The following is a 23,053-nucleotide window of genomic DNA, read 5'->3' on the forward strand; positions in this document are numbered from 1 at the left end:
CTGAAAGAGAGAGTATACATTAATTTGCAAGGTTTTAAAATGTGCATTTTATTACACTAAAATAAAGCAAATCTCACTTTAATCCTCAATGTTTCCTGTTTCCATGAAACAGAACAGGGAAGAAATAACATCAAACAATGTTTATATTAGAAAATGTAGGAATTAAATTCAAAATAGTATCATGTGTCAAAATATATAAGATTGAGAAATACAGGTGCTGGTCAAATAATTAGAATATCATCAAAAAGTTGATTTATTTCATTTATTCCATTCAAAAAGTGAAACTTGTATATTATATTCATTCATTTCACACAGACCGATATATTTCAAATGTTTATTTCTTTGAATTTTGATGATTATAACTGACAACTAAGGAAAATCCCAAATTCAGTATCCCAGAAAATTAGAATATAACTTAAGACCAATACAAAGAAAGGATTTTTAGAAATCTTGGCCAACTAAAAAGTATAAAAATAAAAAGTATGAGCATGTACAGCACTCAATACTTAGTTGGGGCTCCTTTTGCCTGAATTATTGCAGCAATGCGGTGTGGCATGGAGTCGATCAGTCTGTGGCAGAGATCAGGTGTTATGAGAGCCCAGGTTGCTCTGATAGTGGCCTTCATCTCTTCTGCATTGTTGGGTCTGGCATATCGCATCTTACTCTTCCCAATACTCCATAGATTTTCTATGGGGTTAAGGTCAGGCGAGTTTGCTGGCCAATTAAGAACAGGGATACCATGTTCCTTAAACCAGGTACTGGAAGCTTTGGCACTGTGTGCAGGTGCCAAGTCCTGTTGGAAAATGAAATCTGCATCTCCATAAAGTTGGTCAGCAGCAGGAAGCATGAAGTGCTCTAAAACTTCCTGGTATATGGCTGTGTTGACCTTGGACCTCAGAAAACACAGTGGACCAACACCAGCGGATGACATGGCACCGCAAACCATCACTGACTGTGGAAACTTTACACTGGACCTCAAGAAATGTGGATTGTGTGCCTCTCCTCTCTTCCTCTGGGACCCTGATATCCAAAGGAAATGCAAAATTTACTTTCATCAGAGCACATAACTTTGGACTACTCAGCAGCAGTCCAGTCCTTTTTGAAGCGAGACGCTTCTGACGCTGTCTGTTGTTCAAGAGTGGCTTGACACAAGGAATGCGACAGCTGAAACCCATGTCTTGTATACGTCTGTGTGTAGTGGTTCTTGAAGCACTGACTCCAGCTGCAGTCCACTCTTTGTGAATCTCCCACATTTTTGAAAGGGTTTTGTTTCACAATCCTCTCCAGGGTGCGGTTATCCCTATTGCTTGTACACTTTTTTTCTACCACATATTTTCCTTCCCTTCGCCTCTCTATTAATGTGCTTGGACACAGAGCTCTGTGAACAGCCAGCCTCTTTAGCAATGACCTTTTGTGTCTTGCCCTCCTTGTGCAAGGTTTTGTCAATGGTCGTCTTTTGGACAACTGTCAAGTCAGCAGTCTTCCCCATGATTGTGTAGCCTACAGAACTAGACCGAGAGACCATTTAAAGGCTTTGCAGGTGTTTTGAGTTAATTAACTGATTAGAGTGTGGCACCAGGTGTCTTCAATATTGAACCTTTTCACAATATTCAAATTTTCTGAGACACTGAATTTGGGATTTTCCTTAGTTGTCAGTTATAAACATCAAAATTAAAAGAAATGAACATTTGAAATATATCAGTCTGTGTGTAATGAATAAATATAATATACAAGTTCCACTTTTTCAATGGAATTAGTGAAATAAATCAACTTTTTGATGATATTCTAATTATATGACCAGCACCTGTATAACTCATTGTTTTTCTATATGTTTATGCATTTTTGTTCATAAATTGTGTGTTTTTGTTACTTTTGTATTGTTAGAAACTTAAAATGTGCAATAGTTAATTGTGTATTTCCACAGGAATGACTAAATATAACAGGCCAAGGAATGAAATCAGTAAATTTTACTCATACTATCATGTTTAAATCTATTTTATGTTATTTTCATATACTTAGAAACTTAAAATGTGCACAAGAATGACAGAATTTAGAGAGCATATTTCAGTTGTGGGATTTACACAAATTCCTGACAACACATTGGATCTTACACTGTAGCTACTAAAGCAAAACCTTCCTCAAATCTTTGAATATCATTATAACAGAGTCATGTTTAAAATGACAACACTCAAATGACAACTGAATTATAACCAAGTCCACAATAAAGTGAAGTTTAATGATTATTATATCCCATGTAGGAATATTATTGCATGCAACTATTTTAGTACTGTTTTTAAATGAAAATAAAAATATGTTAATTTAAGTTGAAATTCTAGAATAATTGTATTTTTGTATTTTAAAATAAAATGCATTTAAACAAAATAATCTAATTTCTATAGTGTCCATGCTCTACTTACCTGAATCCAGGAGACAGAAACTTGCACAGATTTTCTAATAAGTCAGCTGGTTGTGGGCTCAGTTGAGATCTGATTGCACAGTTTGATCAGTCAGTGGAAATCCAGAGCATCTAGAGAAATCACAGGACGCTGCTGCAGTCTGCAAATAGAGAGAGAAAGAGCTGGCGGGATGCAGGGGTTGAGCTGGGACTGCAGTGTATCTGCCCGGTTCACAGGTTTATGAGGAGGCAGGTCTTATGTAGAGGTCTTTCTCAGAGTCACTGAATGGAAATGTCACGTCATGTCCTCTCCATTTCTGGCAGATATGTTTTTGCATAATCTGGAAAAGACTCTCTGAGGATGCACGTGTGCATGGAGTAGGAGGGATGATCAAGCATTTCTCCACTCTCTCCTTTTAATTTTCTGTTTTCTATTTCACATGCATTCATATCATTCTTGCATAACTTGTAAACAACTTAAAGGTTACCCATTTTAGATAGCATCTTCCAGGTTTGAAATTAAACATCTCACCTGTGTAGTAAACAATTCTCAACTCCAACCATAGACTGCCTCCAGCTCAAGGCAGCTGTCAGTGTCAGCTGAGAAACAGCGACATCTCTTGGTCAATAGCGCATAGTGCATAGAAGTTAATGCTCTACAAAGCAAACATGGTTTGACATCATGATACTGATATTAAAAGAGACATTAAGTCGAGCTTTAAAGACAATAGGACAAAATTAATATTTTCTATCTCAAGTATTAGTACTCGATACCGTGGTTGTTTGTTTACTATGGTTTTAACGGTCAAGAAAAAGCGTGCCAACTTTTATAATGACTTCTAAACTGTAAAATAGATTGATATAACGTAAACAAATAACAATAAAATCAAAAGTTTTAACTCAAGCCAATATTTCGAATCAATAGCTGGTAAGTTTGTAACAATGTAACGTTATCGCAAAATAATGCACCGAGTTACTTAAGATAAATATCACAGTCTCTCAAGGAGGTCGTGGTGCGCTAGTTTTAAATCATGTACGTTAGGTTTTCATTAGCGAATCAATTTTATTGATTAATCAGCATAATAATTTTACCTTGACACTATCGACCATTTATTCGTGAATGAATCACTCTTTTGAGTCGGTTCTCGAATCAGTTTTGAATCGTTCGCGCGATTATCTACAGCTCGACACGCGGTGAATCATTTAAGGCTTGTAGCAAAACATTAAAGACTAACGTTAGAACATAGAAACAATCGCTGAATAAAGTGGATATTTACCTTCAATCTAACCAAACTTGCCAATTACTTCTCACGTCTGCCTTCACGTGAAGCTTGTGAACGGCTACAGGTAACATAGCCTAAACACAGTTTGCCACTGAAAGACTGTCAGTACTCTTAAAATACCAGTTATATTAAAGTACCTTGATATTACCTTGACTTGGATACGCACACAGCAAAAGGGAATATAACATTTCTGAAGATTTTTTTATTTCGAAGAAATATTTATTATATTTTGACTGTTTTAATATTTCATATATATAAAAACAGAAAATATCATTGCAATTGTCCAAAACAATAAAATGCCGAAAGAAAATGCAGAACTTTTACATAGTAAAAGTGTGTGTGTGTGTGTGTGGTACTGAATAATTGTCCAAGGTAAGAAAATGTTGTGTGTGTGTGTGTGTGTGTGTGTGTGTGTGTGTGTGTGTGTGTGTGTGTGTGTGTGTAACTGAATAAAAAAATTCTTTAAAATTACTCTTGGCTGCATATTATTTTTTTGCCCTTTCAAAAATGACCCATCAAAACTTTTTTGCCCTTTCTTAAATGATGCATGGAGACAGTTTGATATGATTGACACCTGTTAAAGGCCTTAAGGTAAGGCAAGCTCATCTGAATTGCCTGCCCTTTTTCAAATGTGTCCTGTCATACTGCCTCAAACCTTTTAAATCAGCTTGATAAGTAATGCTGACGACACCTTTCCGCTTCATTCATCTCAGTGTGAAGTGTTGACTGCTGGTTTACAGAAACAGCGCTGTTGCTCTGCAGGAAGTCGTCTCACCCCAACCCGTAATTTAACATCAAACGGGTGGGTGTCGGGGGGCCAATGGCAGGCAGCGTCCCCTCTGATCGGCTTGTCTTCATTCCCCTCACACAGCCGAGGGAAGAGCAAGGCTGCAGCAAAGAGCTGTCATTTGCTGCTGTCAGTCACTGTTCAGTTTTGTATACACTCCTCCTCAGGCCCAGAGATTTTTCAAACTTTGCTCTTGAGTGTTTTTTAAACATTTTATTGAAATTGATTGTAACAATTTGTTTGGGCTGCTATATTAAAATCTCTTGAGCTGAATAATTGTGTTATGGAAAAGAGTTGGGAGGACAAATAGTAAACAACTAGATTTTTACACTTTTAAAAACCAAACACTTTTAAACCAAATTAAGTCTATGGACTTTTTTTTCCTTCTCTTTTTTATCATTCAGCAAGAGTGTTATTTTAGTAATATGTTGTTTAAATGTGTGATAATATTTTGCATTTGCATTTATTTTTATATTTTCAGTTTTAATACCTTTGCTATGTTTTTTATATATATATATATATATATATAAAATATTAGCATTTAATCATTTAGCAGACAATTTTCCTAACGCAGTACTTATCCATAGCAACTTACAAATGAGGGCAATAGAAGCAATCAAAACCAACAAAAGTTCTATGAAAAGTCTCAGTTAGCCTAACGCAGTACTTGTAGCAAGGTTTTAGATACATACATGCATACATACAATATTAAACAAGTAAATAGAATAGAAAAAGAATAGAGAAATAGAGAGAATAGCAAATGTTAGAGGCCTTTTTTAAAGGAAAGAAAGCAGTAACAAAAAGAATGTGTAAGACTAGAGGGTCGTTTTTAATAGATAAAATGGAAATAGAATAAAGACTGCTAGTGTTAGAGGGTCAAATAAAGATAAAATAAATGAAAATTAAAAAAAGATACTTAAATGTAAATTGGAAATGTTGCCTTGGCAACTTACTGAAAAAAAAAATAAAATCATGTATAATTTACATTTCAGCTTTATTTAAAACAATTGAAACTTATATTTTAATAATTTTACTTTGCTTGAGTTAATAACACTACCATCCAGCAGGCAAAAATGCGTTCCTTAATAGCACACCTCTATTCAACAAGCTGCATAATTTGGGACATCCATTATGTCCATTGCTGTAATGATGCGTAACAAGTTACACGCAGAAGCACTTTGTGTAAGAGGTTTGATATTGTGTAGTCATGTCAAACACTGAGTGATTTCATAGGCTTGTGTTTGGTTGCATTTGATTGATGAGATCTGTTAAAATTCTGCATGTATTTTTAGTCAGTATCACCTTAAATATGTTGTGCTATCATAAAATTGTGATTTAAAACATTATATTTCAGTGTCTGTACAGAAAACACACGTTTTTAAAGAAACCAGAGCAGTAAAATGTCATCATTCAAGCATATCTACATATAAATATGTGGCTGTGGTGTTCTTTCTCTGGTTGATAAAGCTGCACGCGCCGAGTATGACATTCAGTATGTCATTCACATGCACTGTGCTGCATACTTAACAGGCGGTTTACCTCAAGAGCGATTATTTCAGAAGGAAGGTCAGTGTCACTTTTGTGCCTTCCACTATAAAATCAGCCACACATGCTGTCTTGAGTGGCTGATGAACAGCTCTGTGTGCAGGTCTGACTGGTGTCTGTCTGAGTGTAATCATGGAGGGAAGTGTGGCTGTGGAGTCTCAGCGGAGTGCGATGGGCCGATGGAGTCGAAATTAAAAAAAAATGATGAACAGTGTCATGGAGCGCCATTGAATCACCTGACAGGAGGGTGATAAGGAGAAGTCACACAAGGTGAGTGAAAAAAAAAGGTGAGTGGTGATTATATGCAGTTGTTCTAAGTGGTTTTCAATGTGTTGCTATGTGGTTGCTAGGGTATTTTGAATGGTTGCTTATTATGGGATCAAGTCAAAAGGGCCTAGTTTCTATGATGTTCTGATCTCTAGATAGATGGATTGGGTCCTTTCAATGGAAGTCTATGGGTTTTTTGCCCGTTTTATCATCCACCAAGCCTGCAGAGAAAAGTAATTGTCATAATGATGCTTTCTCTGAACATATCCCAAAGAAAAAAGGGAGATGAAAAGGCTGAATGAGAAAGAGAAAAACTGTACATAATATCCACCACTGTCATATGCCCACATCCATTGTTTTTTGTTGAAAGATCTGTGATTTTCAGCTTACCATACAATTACACAGATAGAGGCCAGCTACAGCATTATAATTTTCACTGCTGTGCTCCAATTACCATCCTCCGCTCTGTTTGATTGTGGGTCTGTGCACGGGTAAATCACTTACCATACATTGTCAGAAACAGGCCTTAACATGGGAATCACATACAATTGCTGAATATGACTGCAGATCAATTGGTGCATTCATCAGCAGCGAGTAGTATTTAGACACCGCCAAGGCTGCGTTCTTCAGGATCGCAGAAATTACTCATTGTCAGCTCTCAGCCAGGTGATTAGCACCTAAAAACAATGGCCCTGTTTTTCAGTTTGTCCCTCGAGGAAGCCTATTGTTCCTCAGGAGGAACAGTGTACCTAGAATGACAGATAAATAGTAATGCATTGACATTATCGTCATCCAGATCTCTGAAAAGCCACGTGTCCTGCTCTCCTTCAAGAAAATGTCATCTCGTAGCTGGATATGTTTTGATCCTTTTGATAAGGTTGCTCTAGAATCTACTGTCTTTCCAAAGATTTGACATCTTTTAAAAATTAAACACTCAACCTGTAGCTTAAAAGCCTCATGCAACTGTTTCAATGACCACATTATGGTTCAAACTTTCATTTTTCTCCCAAATTGTCATACAAGTTTTAAATCTGTGTCTCTAACCAAGTGGTTTGTGATTTTGACCACATTTACAACCTCAATTAATGCCATCTCATTTCCCTCTTTCCTAAGAAAGTGCTTTAAAACTTTTTTCATTTTCTGTACTTTCAGTCCCTGTTAAGTTCTTTACAGAGGTGTCCTTAAAGAGAGGAAATGCAAGAAATGACAGAAAGGGTGTTCAATTATCCATCAGTGTTTTTTCAAATTCTTTAAATGAATGAAATGTGTGAGTTACCAGAACGTCTCTATTAATGTAAATGGTGATTTGCATTTTGCGGGGGTAAGTGCAGTTGGTTCATGCTTGACACACATTAGAATAAAGGTGTAAATGTATGCGGCTAAAAAATATTCCGATACTATCCTAATGCCAGATATTAAGAGGTCACCACCACCATTTGGAATGTGTACCGTTTGCTAATTATTTTTAGATTATCTGATTTGGTTACCCATCTGAATCATACTAATCTAAAAAATATATATATATATATGAAAATATGGATGTCACAACCAAATGCAATGGGGAAATGTTCCAGATAAGCTTGTAAATACTCTCCATCCAGCAATATTCACAATGTTATTAAATGTATCAAGAAATCATTTTAAAATCTCACTCTGTTTTGCAATCTGTTGTTCATTAAGAAATTGAAATACATTTTAACAGAACTGGTTATTCTTTTACTGCTTACCTTTTCACTTTCAATGACAAACCTGACCAAATACACTTACATATGGCCCCTAGGTGGCGATATAGTCTATTGGGTGATTAATAAAGAGCACCTCTCTCTGTCTCTCTCATTCTCCCTCCGTTTTAATGGTTTGGCAGTGATAATGTGAGAATTACAGCTAATCTGTGTTTATTCCCATGAGACAATCACATTGTGTGCCTGTTCATTATTCACTGTGCCACAACATGCAGACATTTGAGTCCAACTCAGTTACACAAGATAATCTTTTAGAGAGATCATTATTCTACACAACAACATACACATGCACATAACTAAAAGAACAAATTTCTTTTTTTCTTCTTCTATGGGTTTATAACTTACCCTTTGATGGTAATTATTATTTTTTTGGCTGCATGCTTTTATGTAAATTATTGCACCGCTGTCTCTTTAAAAAGGCAGGACTGTGTGGCTACACTTCCACTCCCTCTCTCATTCTGTAGATGATGTCATTGTGGCTTCCCTTAGACCTTGGACAAATTATGTGGGTCTCTGTTTGGCGTTCCTCCTCTTTCCCACCCCTCTCTCTCCCTCCCTCTCTCTCTCTCTCTCTCTCTCTCTCTCTCTCTCTCTCTCCCTCTCTCCCAGTGTATCCATCTCGTACTCCACTGCTCTCTTCATCAATAGAGGGACAGCAGCTGAGGAAACTTGATAGCACTCCATCCCCTTCTCTTCTCCTCTTCCCTTTTTCTTAATCTCCCTCTCTTCTCTCTATCCCTCTCTCATTCTCCAGCAGCGATGTAGTTCTCTCTCAAACTTTAACAGCTGTTTGGCAATGAAGTCTTGACTGAGATCCATCACGCCTGGACCTCTATGGATTCGTTCCCTGCTTCTTTTTGAGATCTTTCCAGAGTCGCCTCTCTCTTCATTCTGTCTTCTGTTTACATTGTCGTGTCGGTGGGTTTGGACCATGGCCATGAAGGAAACAATACTCCCTATCAGCGAGGTGTCGAGTCCGTACCCGGAGGTCATGGAACTCAACGTCGGTGGCCAGGTGTACGTCACCAAGCGCTCCACCCTGGTCAGCATACCTGACACCACCCTCCACACCATGTTCACACGGTGCAGCCCGCAGGAGTTGCCCCGCGACAGCCGAGGGCGCTTCTTCATCGACCGCGACGGGTTTTTGTTCCGATACGTGCTGGACTTCCTACGGGACCGCCAGCTAGTGCTACCAGAACACTTCCCGGAGCGGGAACGTCTTCAGCGTGAGGCCGAGCACTTCCAGTTGGGGGAACTGCTTAGACTTTTGGGCCCACGTGTAGCCAAGCAAGGCTCGCTCAATGACGAAGGCTGCCAGAGCGACATTGAGGAAAGTTCGCAGAGTAGCGAGTTGGTGACTCGAACTGGAAACTGCGCCACCAACTACGCGACTTCCTCTTCCACCCTGGACAAGAGGTCTGGGTTTATTACAATAGGTTATCGGGGATCCTACACAATGGTGAGGGATAACCAAGCTGATGCTAAGTTTCGCCGTGTGGCACGGATCATGGTCTGTGGGCGTATCGCCCTGGCGAAGGAAGTGTTCGGAGACACTCTAAATGAAAGTCGAGACCCGGACCGTCCGCCAGAGAAGTACACCTCCCGCTTCTACCTGAAGTTTACCTACCTGGAGCAAGCATTCGACAGGTTGAGTGAGGCTGGGTTCCAGATGGTGGCCTGCAACTCAACTGGAACGGCTGCGTTCGTTAACCAGTACAGAGATGACAAGATCTGGAGCAGCTACACGGAGTACATCTTCTTTAGTAAGTGACAGAGCAGCTCTCACAAACCTGCCTGTGCTGCACTTTAATTTCCTTTTCATGTAGCCGAGTGTTCCCAACCTTGTTCCCAAGGGACATGTCATATGTTTCACAACCCAACCTACAGCCTTTTCCCCACCAAAAAAGAAAGCATGCACTTTATTTTATGTGTGCATGCATGCATTTTATTTTCTGGCTTGTGTAGAACAGGTGTGACTTGTGTACATTTCACTTTCTGCTCACTGCGTGCAGATTAAATTGAAGCATGCATACTTTTAAGTACCCAACGTCTGTGGATAGTCAAATTATTTTTAAGCTTTAATGAAGAAATTCAGACATTGCAAGATCTTCAAGAAGGAGTAATCAGCTTTAAATCATTGCACACTTGATCATTTTATCAATTTACAAGATTTCATAAGGAAAGAACATGGACATTTCTTTTTGACTGAACCTGCTGTTTTGGAGGTTTTTTTCTAGTTGCCAAACGTTATTTTTGCATGCAGCTAGTAAAAGGCTCATATTTTAGTTTAGACTACTTTATAACAGGTAATAGGTTTCTCTAAAATCAAGTGCACTTGATGCCCCTTGGATAACACTGATCTTTCTGTCTTTTTATTCGCAGTCTTCTCTTTCGCTATTCATCTGCAATCCCATTTCGCACCTTTAGCATGTCTCCCAATCACACTCTTTTTTTTTTCTTTTTCTTTTGAACACCTAACTACCCACACATGCTCTTTTTCCTGCTAGCTCCTCTTCAATATGTTGCTACTTTGATCCTGTAATTCATTGCAGTACATGTAAATGTGTGTCATAACTGGGACAGCTAGTGCCTCGGGCCTGACGTACTGAATAGAGAAGATAGTAAGGCACACTAGGCAATCCCACATACCACTTGTGTCCAATCATAAAGAAGTCGAACAGATCAAAGCCTCCTCAGCCAATGTTGGATTAAACCATTGCTGCTTAGTTAATTCTTATTGGTTGCCTCGGGTTAGTCAATCTTAAATTGTACAGACTAGTGCTAATCCACTGCAGGCTGATGCTTTCACACTGCAGTGACTGTGAGTTCACTTTTTTACGAGGTGTCAACCAAAATGCAGTGCCGCATGAGGTCTCTGACTGAGCTGTGGTGATTGTGGTGGGCCGAACTGCAAGCTGGTTGATTGATTTGTGATTGACTGGTAGCTGGTTAATTGTGTTTTTAACCTGTTTTTTATTGAATTTGTATGCTTTTGAAACTGATTGAAACATTTAAGCGTGTTTTAACGTGTTTTGTGCATTTGCACGTTTAAGCATAGCTTAAGATAAAGCACAGCTGTGTGGACAGGTAGAGAAATGTGAAAACATGCTGATAAGGAAAAGAAGGACCGTCTAGGAGTAAGAAAAATCTCACTTTGGTAGACTTAAGCGAGGTAATGGAACTTCAAGAGCTAATCCTACCACTGCATGTCGCAGATAATGAGGCTGTGTGTGTGTGAGTGTGTGTGTGTGTGTGTGTGTGTGTGTGTGTGTGTGTGTGTGTGAGAGAGAGAGAGAGAGAGAGTGAGAGAGAGAGAGAGAGAAAGTGTCATTTCCCTCAAATTTGGAACATGGTTAAATAATTTTGCAGAGACAAATTCAATTTTTTTATTTTTTTTTTTTTTGACTAGGCAGCACATGCACCCCATAGGTGATGAGATGAGATCCTCCAAAACTATAGGTGGCAGTTTGGAGAAAATCTCAGTTGAATCAGCAAGGAACAGAAATGAGAGTTAGTTTTCTGAACTTTACTTTTACCTTACCTATGTATAATATTAAGTGTTCATTGGGTGTTGATGAAATTATATTCAAAAATACCAAACAGCTACTTTCCTGGGGTGTATTTCCCGTACAACGACGTAAGTCACTGATTAACCACCATAGTACGATGCATTGTTGTTGAAACGAACTAGCTAGTTACCACTGTTTCCTGAACACGGTCGCTTCTCCATCGTTTGAACCACATCAGTTCAACAACACAGGGCCATTGTTAATGACGTCACACGCATGTGGTGGAGGAATAACTCCTGCTATTTAACCGATCAGACATCTCTAAGATGGTGCTGTATTAAACATGGCACCTGATGACTAATTAAATTTTTTTTGTTCCCTGTCATTTTGTTTTATTTGATGTTTGATTCACCACGGGTTCCCTCTTACGTCATACTTCGGGGTTCCCTTAGGTATTTGTACACCTGCGCACTCTTCAAATACGGCGCTTTTAGAGGATGCACAAACATACACAGATTAAAATGCATTTATATTTAGATAGAATGGAATATATAGATTGCACTGAAGGTTAGCTTGGTTATTGTGCCCAAGAGCATATTTATTTAAGCCCATATTCCTTGCTAATGAGAAACTATGCTTCTAACCACAGGTCGAGAGCTGTAGTTCCAACCACGTAAGTTTGTGACGCTGTTTGGGAATGTTAATTTGAACTATGGTTTCGGGAAACACCGAATCGTTGAACTATGTTGATAACGACGATAAATGCACCTATTAATGTCAAACCTTACCTGCACTAATGCATTTTACATTTTTCTTTGACATTGCTTTTGAAGTATTTCCCTCATTTTATTTTTAGTTTAAATTTGTTTATTATAGAGATGGAGAAGGTGTCCCCCCTCTCTCTGTCTGTCTCTCCGTCACACCCCTGTCAGTTTATATTGTACCAATTTGCGTATGTGATTGCAGAGGCAGAAGTGACGGAGAGCCTGAAGAAAGGAGGCGAGAAGTAATAAGTGAAAGAGAACTAGGGATTCAGTGTGTGTGTGTTTGGGCTGAGGGGGTGGAACGGTCACCACCAGTCCCGACTGTCGTTCAAGCTTAGCGTGATGTGTGTCCGCCCCGCAGGAGCATCAACACCGGCTCCTTATCTCTGTCAGAATGCTAATCACAGCTCTGGAGGCTCAGATGAAGAATGCGGACATGCCTCAATGTGCCAGAGGGGCTTACAGTACAATAGCTACTACTTAACAATAGCAGACCCCCCACCAATATACAAGAGTCTGTCATCCAGGGAACACTCAATAATTAGTGATGTTTTTAAGATACGCATCAATAGTACTATTGCTCATACTTAGTTGGCGATTAAACAACCTATTAACACTTTAGTATTAAACTTTGGTGTGTAACAGACATGAATTGTGTGTTTTTTGGAGGAGAGGAGTACTGTTACTTTTTTTTACCTGACGGACAGGTGAAACTATCTAGACTTACATTGAATGAGGGATCCAAGCCATGTAAAGAATAGCACATACATTAATTTATGAAATGATTTATATTTTATTAAAATTGTTTCGTATTTTCATTACTCTGTTTTGGTAGATCACCCTTCATTACATTATTTTTCTTCTATTTTCTGTAACTAACAACAGAAAATGTATATGTGGTATCGTTCAAAAGTTTGTAATAATTGCATTGTTTTCATGTTTTTTGAAAGAAGTCTCTTATGTTCACCAAGGCTGCATTTAATTATCTAAAAACTACAGTAAGAAACAGTAATATTGTAAAATTAAATTAATTTCATTATAAATTAATTATTAATAATAATTAGTAATAACTGAGCAACAAATCAGCATATTAGAATGATATCTGAAGGATCATATGACACTGAAGACTGGAGTAATGATGCTAAAAAATAATTTTATTCTTTTATTCATAATTCAGTCATATTTTTTTTAAATATATTCAAATATACAAGCTTAATAAAATTTTAAATTGGAATAATATTAAACAAAAAAGAAATAGCTTTTAAAAAAAATAATGCAATAAATAAGATTTCTTTTTGTCTTTCAAGTCTTTTATATGCTCATCAAGGAGCATATAAAAGACTTGAAAGACAAAAAAAAAATCTTATTTATTTGGAATGTTTGTCTGGTAGTGTATTTGGGGGTAAACTGGATTGTGACAAGTGTCTGTTACATACAAAGAATTGCACTTGTGAGTTTGCTAAAGCAATGCCTAAATAGCTGTTTGGCTGTTAGTTAACCATATACTATAAACACACCAGAAGGACACAAAAGTTATTACAGAGGAAGAGCAAGTTGCTGCATTTTAATTAAAGATTATGTAGGCAAATATTTTTTCTTTGGAATAACATACACAGATGAATTATTCACAATAAGACTAGAAACAAAGTAAACAATGTCGTTGTCTTTTAGTTGACTTTAAGAAAAGTAAAGCTGACTTTAAGTGAAAGACATTCACTATGTCTGGACAATTGTGTGTGATCTATGTTTTAATATAGACCAGTGTTCAGATTAGCTGTGGGCAGAATTCGATCATGCATGTTTGCACTTGTCAGTATGTTTGTGTGTGGGTGTGATGTGAACGTGCGTGTTTCTCCACACATCCTCATGCGGCGCTGCTGTTGAGATGCGAGTGTGCGGGTGGTTCTTACTTTGTCCAAGGGCAAATCAAACCTCTGATTACAAAGCCACAATGGCCTTAACTCACTCAGAGGACACGAGTAAATCTCTGTCATCTGTCCAACGTCCATCTCTTGGTGTCCTCCAAACCTCTGGATAAAGTCAGTCATCTCATGAACCACTGCTTCCAAACAAATTAAACAAACTCGAAAGAAAATAGTTTTGTCTGTTTTCATCTTTCTCTTTGATATTTCCGAACTCCCCAGGCTGACAAAGCAAACTGAAATGTAAAAATTTCATCTGATTTATGTCATTTGGTGCTTCAGAACAGGAAATTGTGAAAAATACTGTAATTTTGACTGTTGTGGATGCTGAGTTACATCTCTGTGTTAAATGACCCCCCTTTTTTTAAACTCAGAACAGCGTAACTGTTAGATCAATGCCTGTCTGTGTTAGTGAGGGAAGCAAGGAGATGGGAGAATGAGCAGGTCAAGGTTGAGTATATGCATCTGACCTGCATGAATATTTATACAAATTGATTCACATATTCAGCAAATATTAACAAGGGTTTAAACTGCTGTTACAGAGATTTTGAGAGACATGTAGAGTGAAACCAGAGATTGATATGGATTAAAGGGATGTGCCGTTACAGGCTGATGCTCAACAACAACACAAAACATATATAGTCTTGACAGACCACAGACAATTGACACTTACAGTGATAGTTAAACCCAAAATGAAAAATGTCATGTTATTCCAAAACACAATTATACTCTTGGTAGCTCGAGTGACATTATTGCAGTGACTTTCTTTAGTTATTAATGTGGCTACTGATCCCTGGAGTTTCATTCAGAACACATAAATTAAGTTTCAGAATCTAAAACAGGTTTGATTCATTTTGACTGATGAAAATTAGTACCTGTTAACATACCATGTGGTGTCCAAACTACATTAGACCCCACTGTCTTTCATTGTATGGACAAAAAACTTAGCAATCAGTCAGTCATTTGAGGTTGAGTAAATGACAATTTTCATTTTGGGTGAAATATTCCATTAAAGGGCACCTATTATGCCCCTTTTTACAAGATGTAAAATAAGTCCCAGGTGTCCCCAGAATTTGTCTGTGAAGTTTCAGCTCAAAATACCCCACAGATCATTTATTATATCATTTTGAAAATTCCTTTTTTGAGTAGAAGGAGAAACAGGCTGTTTTTGTGCACATCTCTTTAAATGCAAATGAGCTGCTGCTCCCCACCCCCTTTTGCCAGAATAGAGCTATGCCTTTACAGCTCGTAAGTTACCTCAGATACAAAAAACTTTTGTTTGGTTTTGATGATCATGTATATCGCACTGAAAGCATGCGTTTTTAAAGCCAGTTTAAACATCTTATTTACTGTATGGTTTTCTAAGCGCACACATCTGAAGCATTTAAAGCAGCTGTCACACAGCTTGTGATTATTAAATTATTTGAGTTCTCTTTAATGTCTTATTGTGCTTAAACTGTCAAATACACACAAGTTTATGTTAAAAACATGCATAAGTTACAAAACCGCAGTCGGCTATGTTTGGGAAAGATATTGCATGTTTATTTTAGATCTGTGCATTAAAGGGTTAGTTCACCCAAAAATGAAAATTTTGTCATTAATCACTTTACCCCCATGTCGTTCCAAACCCATAAAAGCTCTGTTCGTCTTCAGAGCACAATTTAAGATATTTTGGATGAAAACCTGGAGGCTTGAGACGGTCAGCGGTTTCCTCTGTGTCACTCCATATCACTGTGCATCCTTGTGGCGCAGAGGACACAGAAGAACCTACGCAGCATACGGTGATGTGGAGTGACACAGAGGAGACCGTTGACGAAGGAATTGTTGAATAAAGTCATTATTTTTGTTTTCTTCGCTTACAAAAAGTGTTCCCGTCGCTTATATAACCCAGATTGTACGTCTGATGGCAGATGGAGTATTCTGACGACAACTTTCATACCTTTTCTGGACGTAGACACTGTTATTTACTTGGCAGTCTATGGGACAGTCACAGGCCTCCCGGTTTTCATCCAAAATATCTTAAATTGTGTTCCGAAGACGAACTGAGCTTTTACAGGTTTGGAACAACTTGGGGGTAAATGACAAAATATTTATTTTTGGGTAACTAACCTTTTAAGTGACATCAGCATAATATACAGTACCTATACTGCTGTCTATACTCTTAATATGACTCAAACAATAAAATAAAAACCGAAAATCACTCACTGCTCTGAACTGAATAACTTGCATTTATAGCTGTATTAAAACATTTCTTTACTCAAATGCTTTTTAACGCTCAAGCATGAAGATCAACATGGCAGATTGTGTGCGGTTCGCTCAGGGCGGGGTCTCTGCTAATACGGCAGTTGTGGGTGGGGCCTGTGCAAAGTTACATCACATTGTACAGATTCTGCAAACAACTTGTTCTGAGACACTGCTTATGATTTATTGGGATTAAAAAAAAAAGGAGTGGGTGGATTTTTATCAGTATGGGGGGTTGTGTACACACACTGCCAACACCCTTTTATGTTCAAACAACATGTAAAAGTGAATTTTGCTGTAGTGCCAACAGCCTTGTGGGCAGTGCACCGACAAACAGCGCTGTTGCACTATGGGTGTCCCAAGTTCGAATCCAGACTCGAGGACCTTTCCCGATCCCGCCCCATCTCTCTCCCACTTCACTTCCTGTCAGTTCTGATCTGTCCTATCACAATAAAAATGGCAAAAATAAATCTTTAAAAAAGTGAATTTTATAATATAATGTAATTAGAAGCTGAGAAAGACCACCAGAGCTCCATGACGGCCGCTCATTTGTTTTTGTCACAGCACAGGGTTGTTGTGGTGTGTAAACACTGATGATGTTTTGTCATTATGTTTGGATGGTTTGAATGGTTTTGTCACATCATGTAAACAAATTACTGCTGGGGGATGAGAGATTACAGTCACTAAATTACTTGAGCAATTGATACTGTGAAAAGACAACAAAGAAAAGAGAAGAATAGCTGCATATTCATTAACAGGATGAGAGTAGTCACATCTATTGTTGTTCTTTGATTTATTGGTTGCTATACGGATTTATTTGTTTTATTTATTTTTTGGCCTCAGATTTAAAAAAAAAAGATAAGTGTGACTATATGTCAACGTAATGTAATTTATATGTTACAGTTTTTATGGTTAATACTTTCTTGTAATAGTGATTTTATATCTCACAATGTGACTATATTCGACAACTTGTAAATTTTGTTTTCTTGTAATTGCCCCTTTCTCATAATTGAGGATTTATTTCTTTTAATTTTAGTTTGTTTGTTTCTCACAGTTCCAATTTTATTGAATATAACCACAAATTATTTCTCATTATTGCAATGTAATATCTCACAAAATTTATTCTTATTTTAATTTTTTCTCAAAATTACATTTTAGCTTTTTTACTTTAAGATGAAAACAGGTTTCCATAGAAAATAGACTTCCAGTAAAGTTTTTACAGTTCAAACCTCAGATACTGTCACTTTTATCTAGCAGTTTGAGAAAACCCACTCAAGCTTCATCCATCCTCTGGTGAACTTATAAAAGCTCTCTCCATTTCTAACCCTCAGGGTGAATAAGAATATTCAGAATGAAAGAAATGGAAAAAGAAAGCGCTCTGACAAAAGAGCAGATGATAAGGTAAGCCCTGCTGCCCTGCAGGTGAGGAACTGTGTTCTTCTCTCTATGGAGGAGCCATAAATAGCCTAAAAAGAACATTGTGCCATAAAATTCAGCATTCTCTTAATAATAATGTAGGATTTTTACACAGTATGCATTTGTAGTAATTCTTCTGCTGTACTTTAGAACTGGGTTATGATGATATTTCTGCAATATAATGCAATTAAGTGCATGATCCTGCACTGGATCTCTGGAAAAACCACTGTCGCTGTGTAAGTAAGGAGTAAAAAGGTTTTCTGACTGCTTTTAAGCACATGGCTCTTCTGAATGTTTTCTATGGTGTTGCTAGGTAGTTTCTAAGGTGTTCTAGGTGGTTTCTTATACTTCTCAAATCTGTTTGATTACTCAGGTCTCTAAATATGGAGTTTTTCTGCCATTTCTATAATCTGCTATGTGAAATCCATTTGTTGTATCAGTTTGAGAAGTAATAGCATACCTCTCTGCACAATTTTAGGTATTATTTTTTTTATAACACAGACTATGGGATGTTACATATTGAACTTTAATGCTTAGCTGGGTTTCTGCAGGTCTTAATTAAAAGTCTTAATTTGCACTAATTAAATTATGTAAAAGGTCTTACGAATGTCTTAAATTCATGAAGTCATGGCATTAAATGTTGCATGCACTGCAAAAAAAAAATCAGTAGTTTTTTGTTTTTGAATACAAATATTGAAGTTCTTAAATTAAGATGCATTTATTTGTGATGCAAAATAAAGATATAAAATCTTGTCCCTGAGAAATTGAACAAAATTAACATCTGTCGATTTTCTAAACCCATTGGCAGATGTTTGTTCTTGTTTTAATCATGAACTCACTTTATCTTGATCAATTTATCTTGTCATTTTGCTTCTCAAGTAAATGCATCATGATTTAAGAATCTTTAAACATTTGTACTAAAATACTGAGGAAGAAAATTTTTGTATGTACCATAAAAGTTATTTGCATGTTCTAGTGGTTGGGAATAAGAATATGCCTTAAGCTATTATTTTGTAACATTAATTAAAAAGTATTGGAGATCTGTTGAAACGTGTATTTTTAAACTTTCAAGTAATACAACTGATTTGTGTGCTCCCTAAACATTTATAATAAGAACAAATATTGACATATTGTGTTCCCTTCCTATTCCTTACATTGTCTTTACTACTTGGTCTTAAAAAAATATTAAAAAGGTGTTACATTTACCATTAAAAAACCTGCATGGACCTTGCTTATGACTAGGGCTTTTGAATAATGTAAGCACCACAAATTACAGTATAGCTCCTGCTTTAAATATTAAGTTAATGAACTATATTACTAGGAGAAAACAAAAATACATGCACAGTGTAAAGTGGCTCGGATGCAGCATTTAATTTAAATGTAATTAATGCCTCAAACCTAATCTTGAACTTTTCTTTTGCTTCCTTGCAAGGAGTGATATTTAATTCTGGCAATGCCAATCTTGATGTTTATGTCCAGTTTATATTTTTTGTGCACAACAAAATTATGCCTGTTTTTCTTGCAATTCCCCCATTATTGCTACTTATAACCCATCCTAAAACTCACACAAGACATTACACTTAAAATTGTTAACTAAAAATATTTTACACTGGGCATCATGCTTAACAAATGCACTTCACTGCATGACCTTTTGTAATTTATTTACTAATTATTTCACATTTAACAGCCTTTTAAAAAACAGTCACAATGACCATCTTTATTTATAGCCATATAATATAATGCAATTAGAAACTTGATTATAAAAGCTCCATTATAGCTGCAACCCTTTGCAAACTGTAATATGTTATTCTAGCAATGCAAATCAACAAAAATAATGCCTGTTTTCCAGACAGGTTTTTTATGCACTAACATTGCTCAGACAAAATATTTCAGCACTATGCATCATGCCCACTGTAATGCACGGCCTTTTATGCTTTCGCATACTCAGGACAGAGTATGTTAGAGCAGGTTTGTGTCATGGCCTGATCTCATTCCCCATATCCTCCACTTTCCTGTCTACCTCTACTATCCTTTCAATTATAAGCAAAAGCCCATAAATGACAATGAGGAAAAGGTTTTATAATAAAGGAAAGGCAGCTGAGCTCCTCCCGCTGGTTCTAATTAACAGAACAGAGATAAGAGGCACCACCTCTCTTTCAGCCCACTGGCTAAATTGTAAAAAGCTTCTGGGCAGAAATAAATTTGCTCAATTGAAGTCATTTGGGAAAGAAAAGGAACCTTACACAGAGCAAAGGACAGTCTTCACCTGCCGTTTAGCTCTAATCTGTTTCATATGTCCACTCCATGAAATCAGTGTTCACAATCACTTCAGTGTTCAAAATGTAGAAACTTTCTCAAAACGATAATGGAATGTCATTCCAGTGGAAAGTTACTGCTGCAAATCTCACAAAGTAACATTTTCTCTCAGGGTAAAGATATGGCAAGACCATCGCTCATTTATCAGACTACCGCAGGCCTCTATCTCATCACTAAGTAAAGAAGAACCAGGCTGTTGAAACATATGTAATGCTTTCAGTATCCTATCTAAGCTGCAAGATAGGGCCACATTATCTTTCCCCTGGAAATACTGAATTGTTGTATGTTCTTGCCAAGGTGAAGAATGAAATGGAGAGAAGCTGTTGCTCCTGCTGTGTATTTCTGACTCAACCAGACCTTGACTTTTTTGGGTTTGTTTGGGGATTTTTGCAAGCAGAGGTTTGAAAGGTAAAATATTTATGTATAAATAAGTATCTGCACTATGTATTTAAAATTTCTTGTTATTTTGCATTTCACTGCTGCTATACTTTGAACTTGCCTTAGTATGAATATTAGTGGCATTTATCACAAATTGCTTGTGATGTTTCTCATTAGTAAGTGGATAAAATGCTCAATGAAAGGACATGTAAAATGTGAAGCTGCAAAGAATTGATGGAGAGAATGTCCTCTATCAAACAAATTGACAAAAATATGGACAGTTCAATCCTGTGATTTGGCTGTAGCAAACTGATAAAAGCCTAACCTAAATACTACAACACTTGAAAATACAGGTTCTGTATTGGCATCTTTGTGTTATTGCCAATAAAGTTGGCAACTAGTGATATGGCCAATGCTCACTTAGTATGTACACTAGAAAACTATTGTGAAATAGTTTTCAAATGTGCACGCTATCCTGTCATATCACGAGAGAGAGCAAAAGCATGCAAAAGAGCAAAAAATAATAAACACCAAACTACTCAAACTACATCTCCCCAAGCACAATCTCATCTGTGTTTTCGTCTTGTTTTTATCTTTCTCACCATTCTGTGCGAATCAGTATAAAACATCTGCAAGCTCTTCCTCCTTGTTACTTGTTGACATGTCAAGAATAAACTTTCTGTCTTTAGAGTTTCTGTATGAGAATGAATTCTGGGTTTGTAGCTTCAGTCAGGGTGGTGTTGTGTTGTATGGCATGTGCTCAGACAAGGCTCAAAGACAAGACACTGCGAGTCTGAGAGTGATGTGCTTCAGTCTTGTAGAGAGCATTAGGCTTTAGTGTTGACTTCTCAGCCTGAAACTTCAACTCAGGTTTACATGAAATAAATCTCTGCTATTGCTCAACACTCCCTAATCCCTATCTTCAAACTAACCTGGTTGTGGTCTGCTTGCTCTATTCAAGACCATTTGAAATGGTGTTCGCTGGCATTTTTAAAATATGAAATGTTTCTGAAAACATGCACTGGGGTCCAAAAGTTAAAAAAAAAAAAATGCATAAAAAATCTGGAATTTAATATCTAGTAGTTTAAACCTGTAAATAATATAGTTGATATTATTAGAGGAGTGATTGGACTCCCTGTAGTATATGTTTGAAATAATGTAGCAAATGTATATACTGTAAATTATTAATTTTCTGTTAATTGAATGTAAATTTGACAATATATATTTGCGTTTGAATTTATTTGATAACAATTGCTGTTTCAAATTGATAGATCCTCTGATCTCTGAAAAATCATTTTGTAAACCATTTCATTGCAAATTCATGATAATTTTCAAGCTATACAGTTAGGTCCATATATATTTGGACACAGAAACATTTTTTAAATAATTTTAGCTGTGACCAAAACATTTTCAAGTTACAGTTATATATATGGGCTTAAAGTGCACACTCTGAGCTTTAATTTGAGGGTGTTCTCATCACAATTGGAGGAAAGGTTAAGGAATTACAACTCTTTAATATGTACCTCCCCCCTTTTTTCAAGGGACAATAAGTAATTGGACAGTTGACTCAAAACATGGACAGATGTGGGCTCCAAAGTGTTCGTTATTTCTACATCAATTAAGCAGGTTAAAGGTCTGGAGTTTATTCTAAGTGTGCCATTTGCATTTGGAAGCTGTTGCTGTGAACCCATATTATGTGGTCAAAGGATTTCTCCATGCAGGTGAAACAGACAATTGTTAGGCTTCATAAACAAAACAAATCCATCCGAGAGATAGCAGGAACATTCAGAGTGGCCAGATTAACAGTTTGGTACATTCTGAGAAAAACAACACACTGGTGAGCTCAGCAACAAAAAAAGGCCTGGATGTCCACGGAGAACAACAACGCCAAGAGAAGAACACTCTCCAATATACATAGTAAAGAAAAACCCTTTCACAACATCCAGCCAAGAGAAGAACACTCTCCAGGAGGTAGACGTGTCACAGTCAGAGTCTACAATCAAGAGAAGATTCATGAGAGCAGATACAAAGGGTTCACCACAAGGTGCGAATAAGGCCTGATTAGACTTTGTCAAAAAACATCTAAAAAAGCCAGACCACTTCTGGAAAACATTCTTTGGACGGCTGAAATTAAGATCTACTTGTACCAGTATGACGGGAAGAAAAAGTACAGAGAAGGCTTGGAACAACTCATGATTCAAAGCATACAACATCATCTGTGAAACATGGTGGAGCAGTGTGATGACAGGAGCATGCATGGCTTCCAGTGGCACTGGGTTACTGGTGTTTATTGATGACGTGACAGAAGACAGAAGCAGCCGGATGAATTCTGAAGTGTACAGGGATATACTCTCTGACCAGATTCAGCCAAATGCAGCAAAGTTGATTTGGATGGTGCTTCAAAGTACATATAGACAAATGACCCAAAACATACAGCAAAAACAACCTAGGACCTTTTGAAGGTAAAAAAAGTGGATTATTCTGC

The 23,053-nt window shown here is 37.2% G+C and overlaps 1 protein-coding gene across 1 annotated transcript in view; it reads left to right on the plus strand.

Moving 5' to 3' along the window:
- The first annotated feature begins 8,574 nt into the window (after positions 1-8,574).
- The window catches only part of kctd8 (potassium channel tetramerization domain containing 8), a 31,864-nt gene continuing 17,385 nt past the window's right edge, over positions 8,575-23,053 (plus strand). Inside the window, exon 1 of the mRNA XM_042738008.1 lies at positions 8,575-9,785. Within this exon, the coding sequence (XP_042593942.1) occupies positions 8,951-9,785 (835 nt within the window). The 5' untranslated portion in view covers positions 8,575-8,950. The remainder of the gene's footprint in view (positions 9,786-23,053) is intronic.

Source organism: Cyprinus carpio, chromosome B14, assembly GCF_018340385.1.
Source record: "Cyprinus carpio isolate SPL01 chromosome B14, ASM1834038v1, whole genome shotgun sequence".
In the NCBI taxonomy this organism is placed as follows: Eukaryota; Metazoa; Chordata; class Actinopteri; order Cypriniformes; family Cyprinidae; genus Cyprinus; species Cyprinus carpio.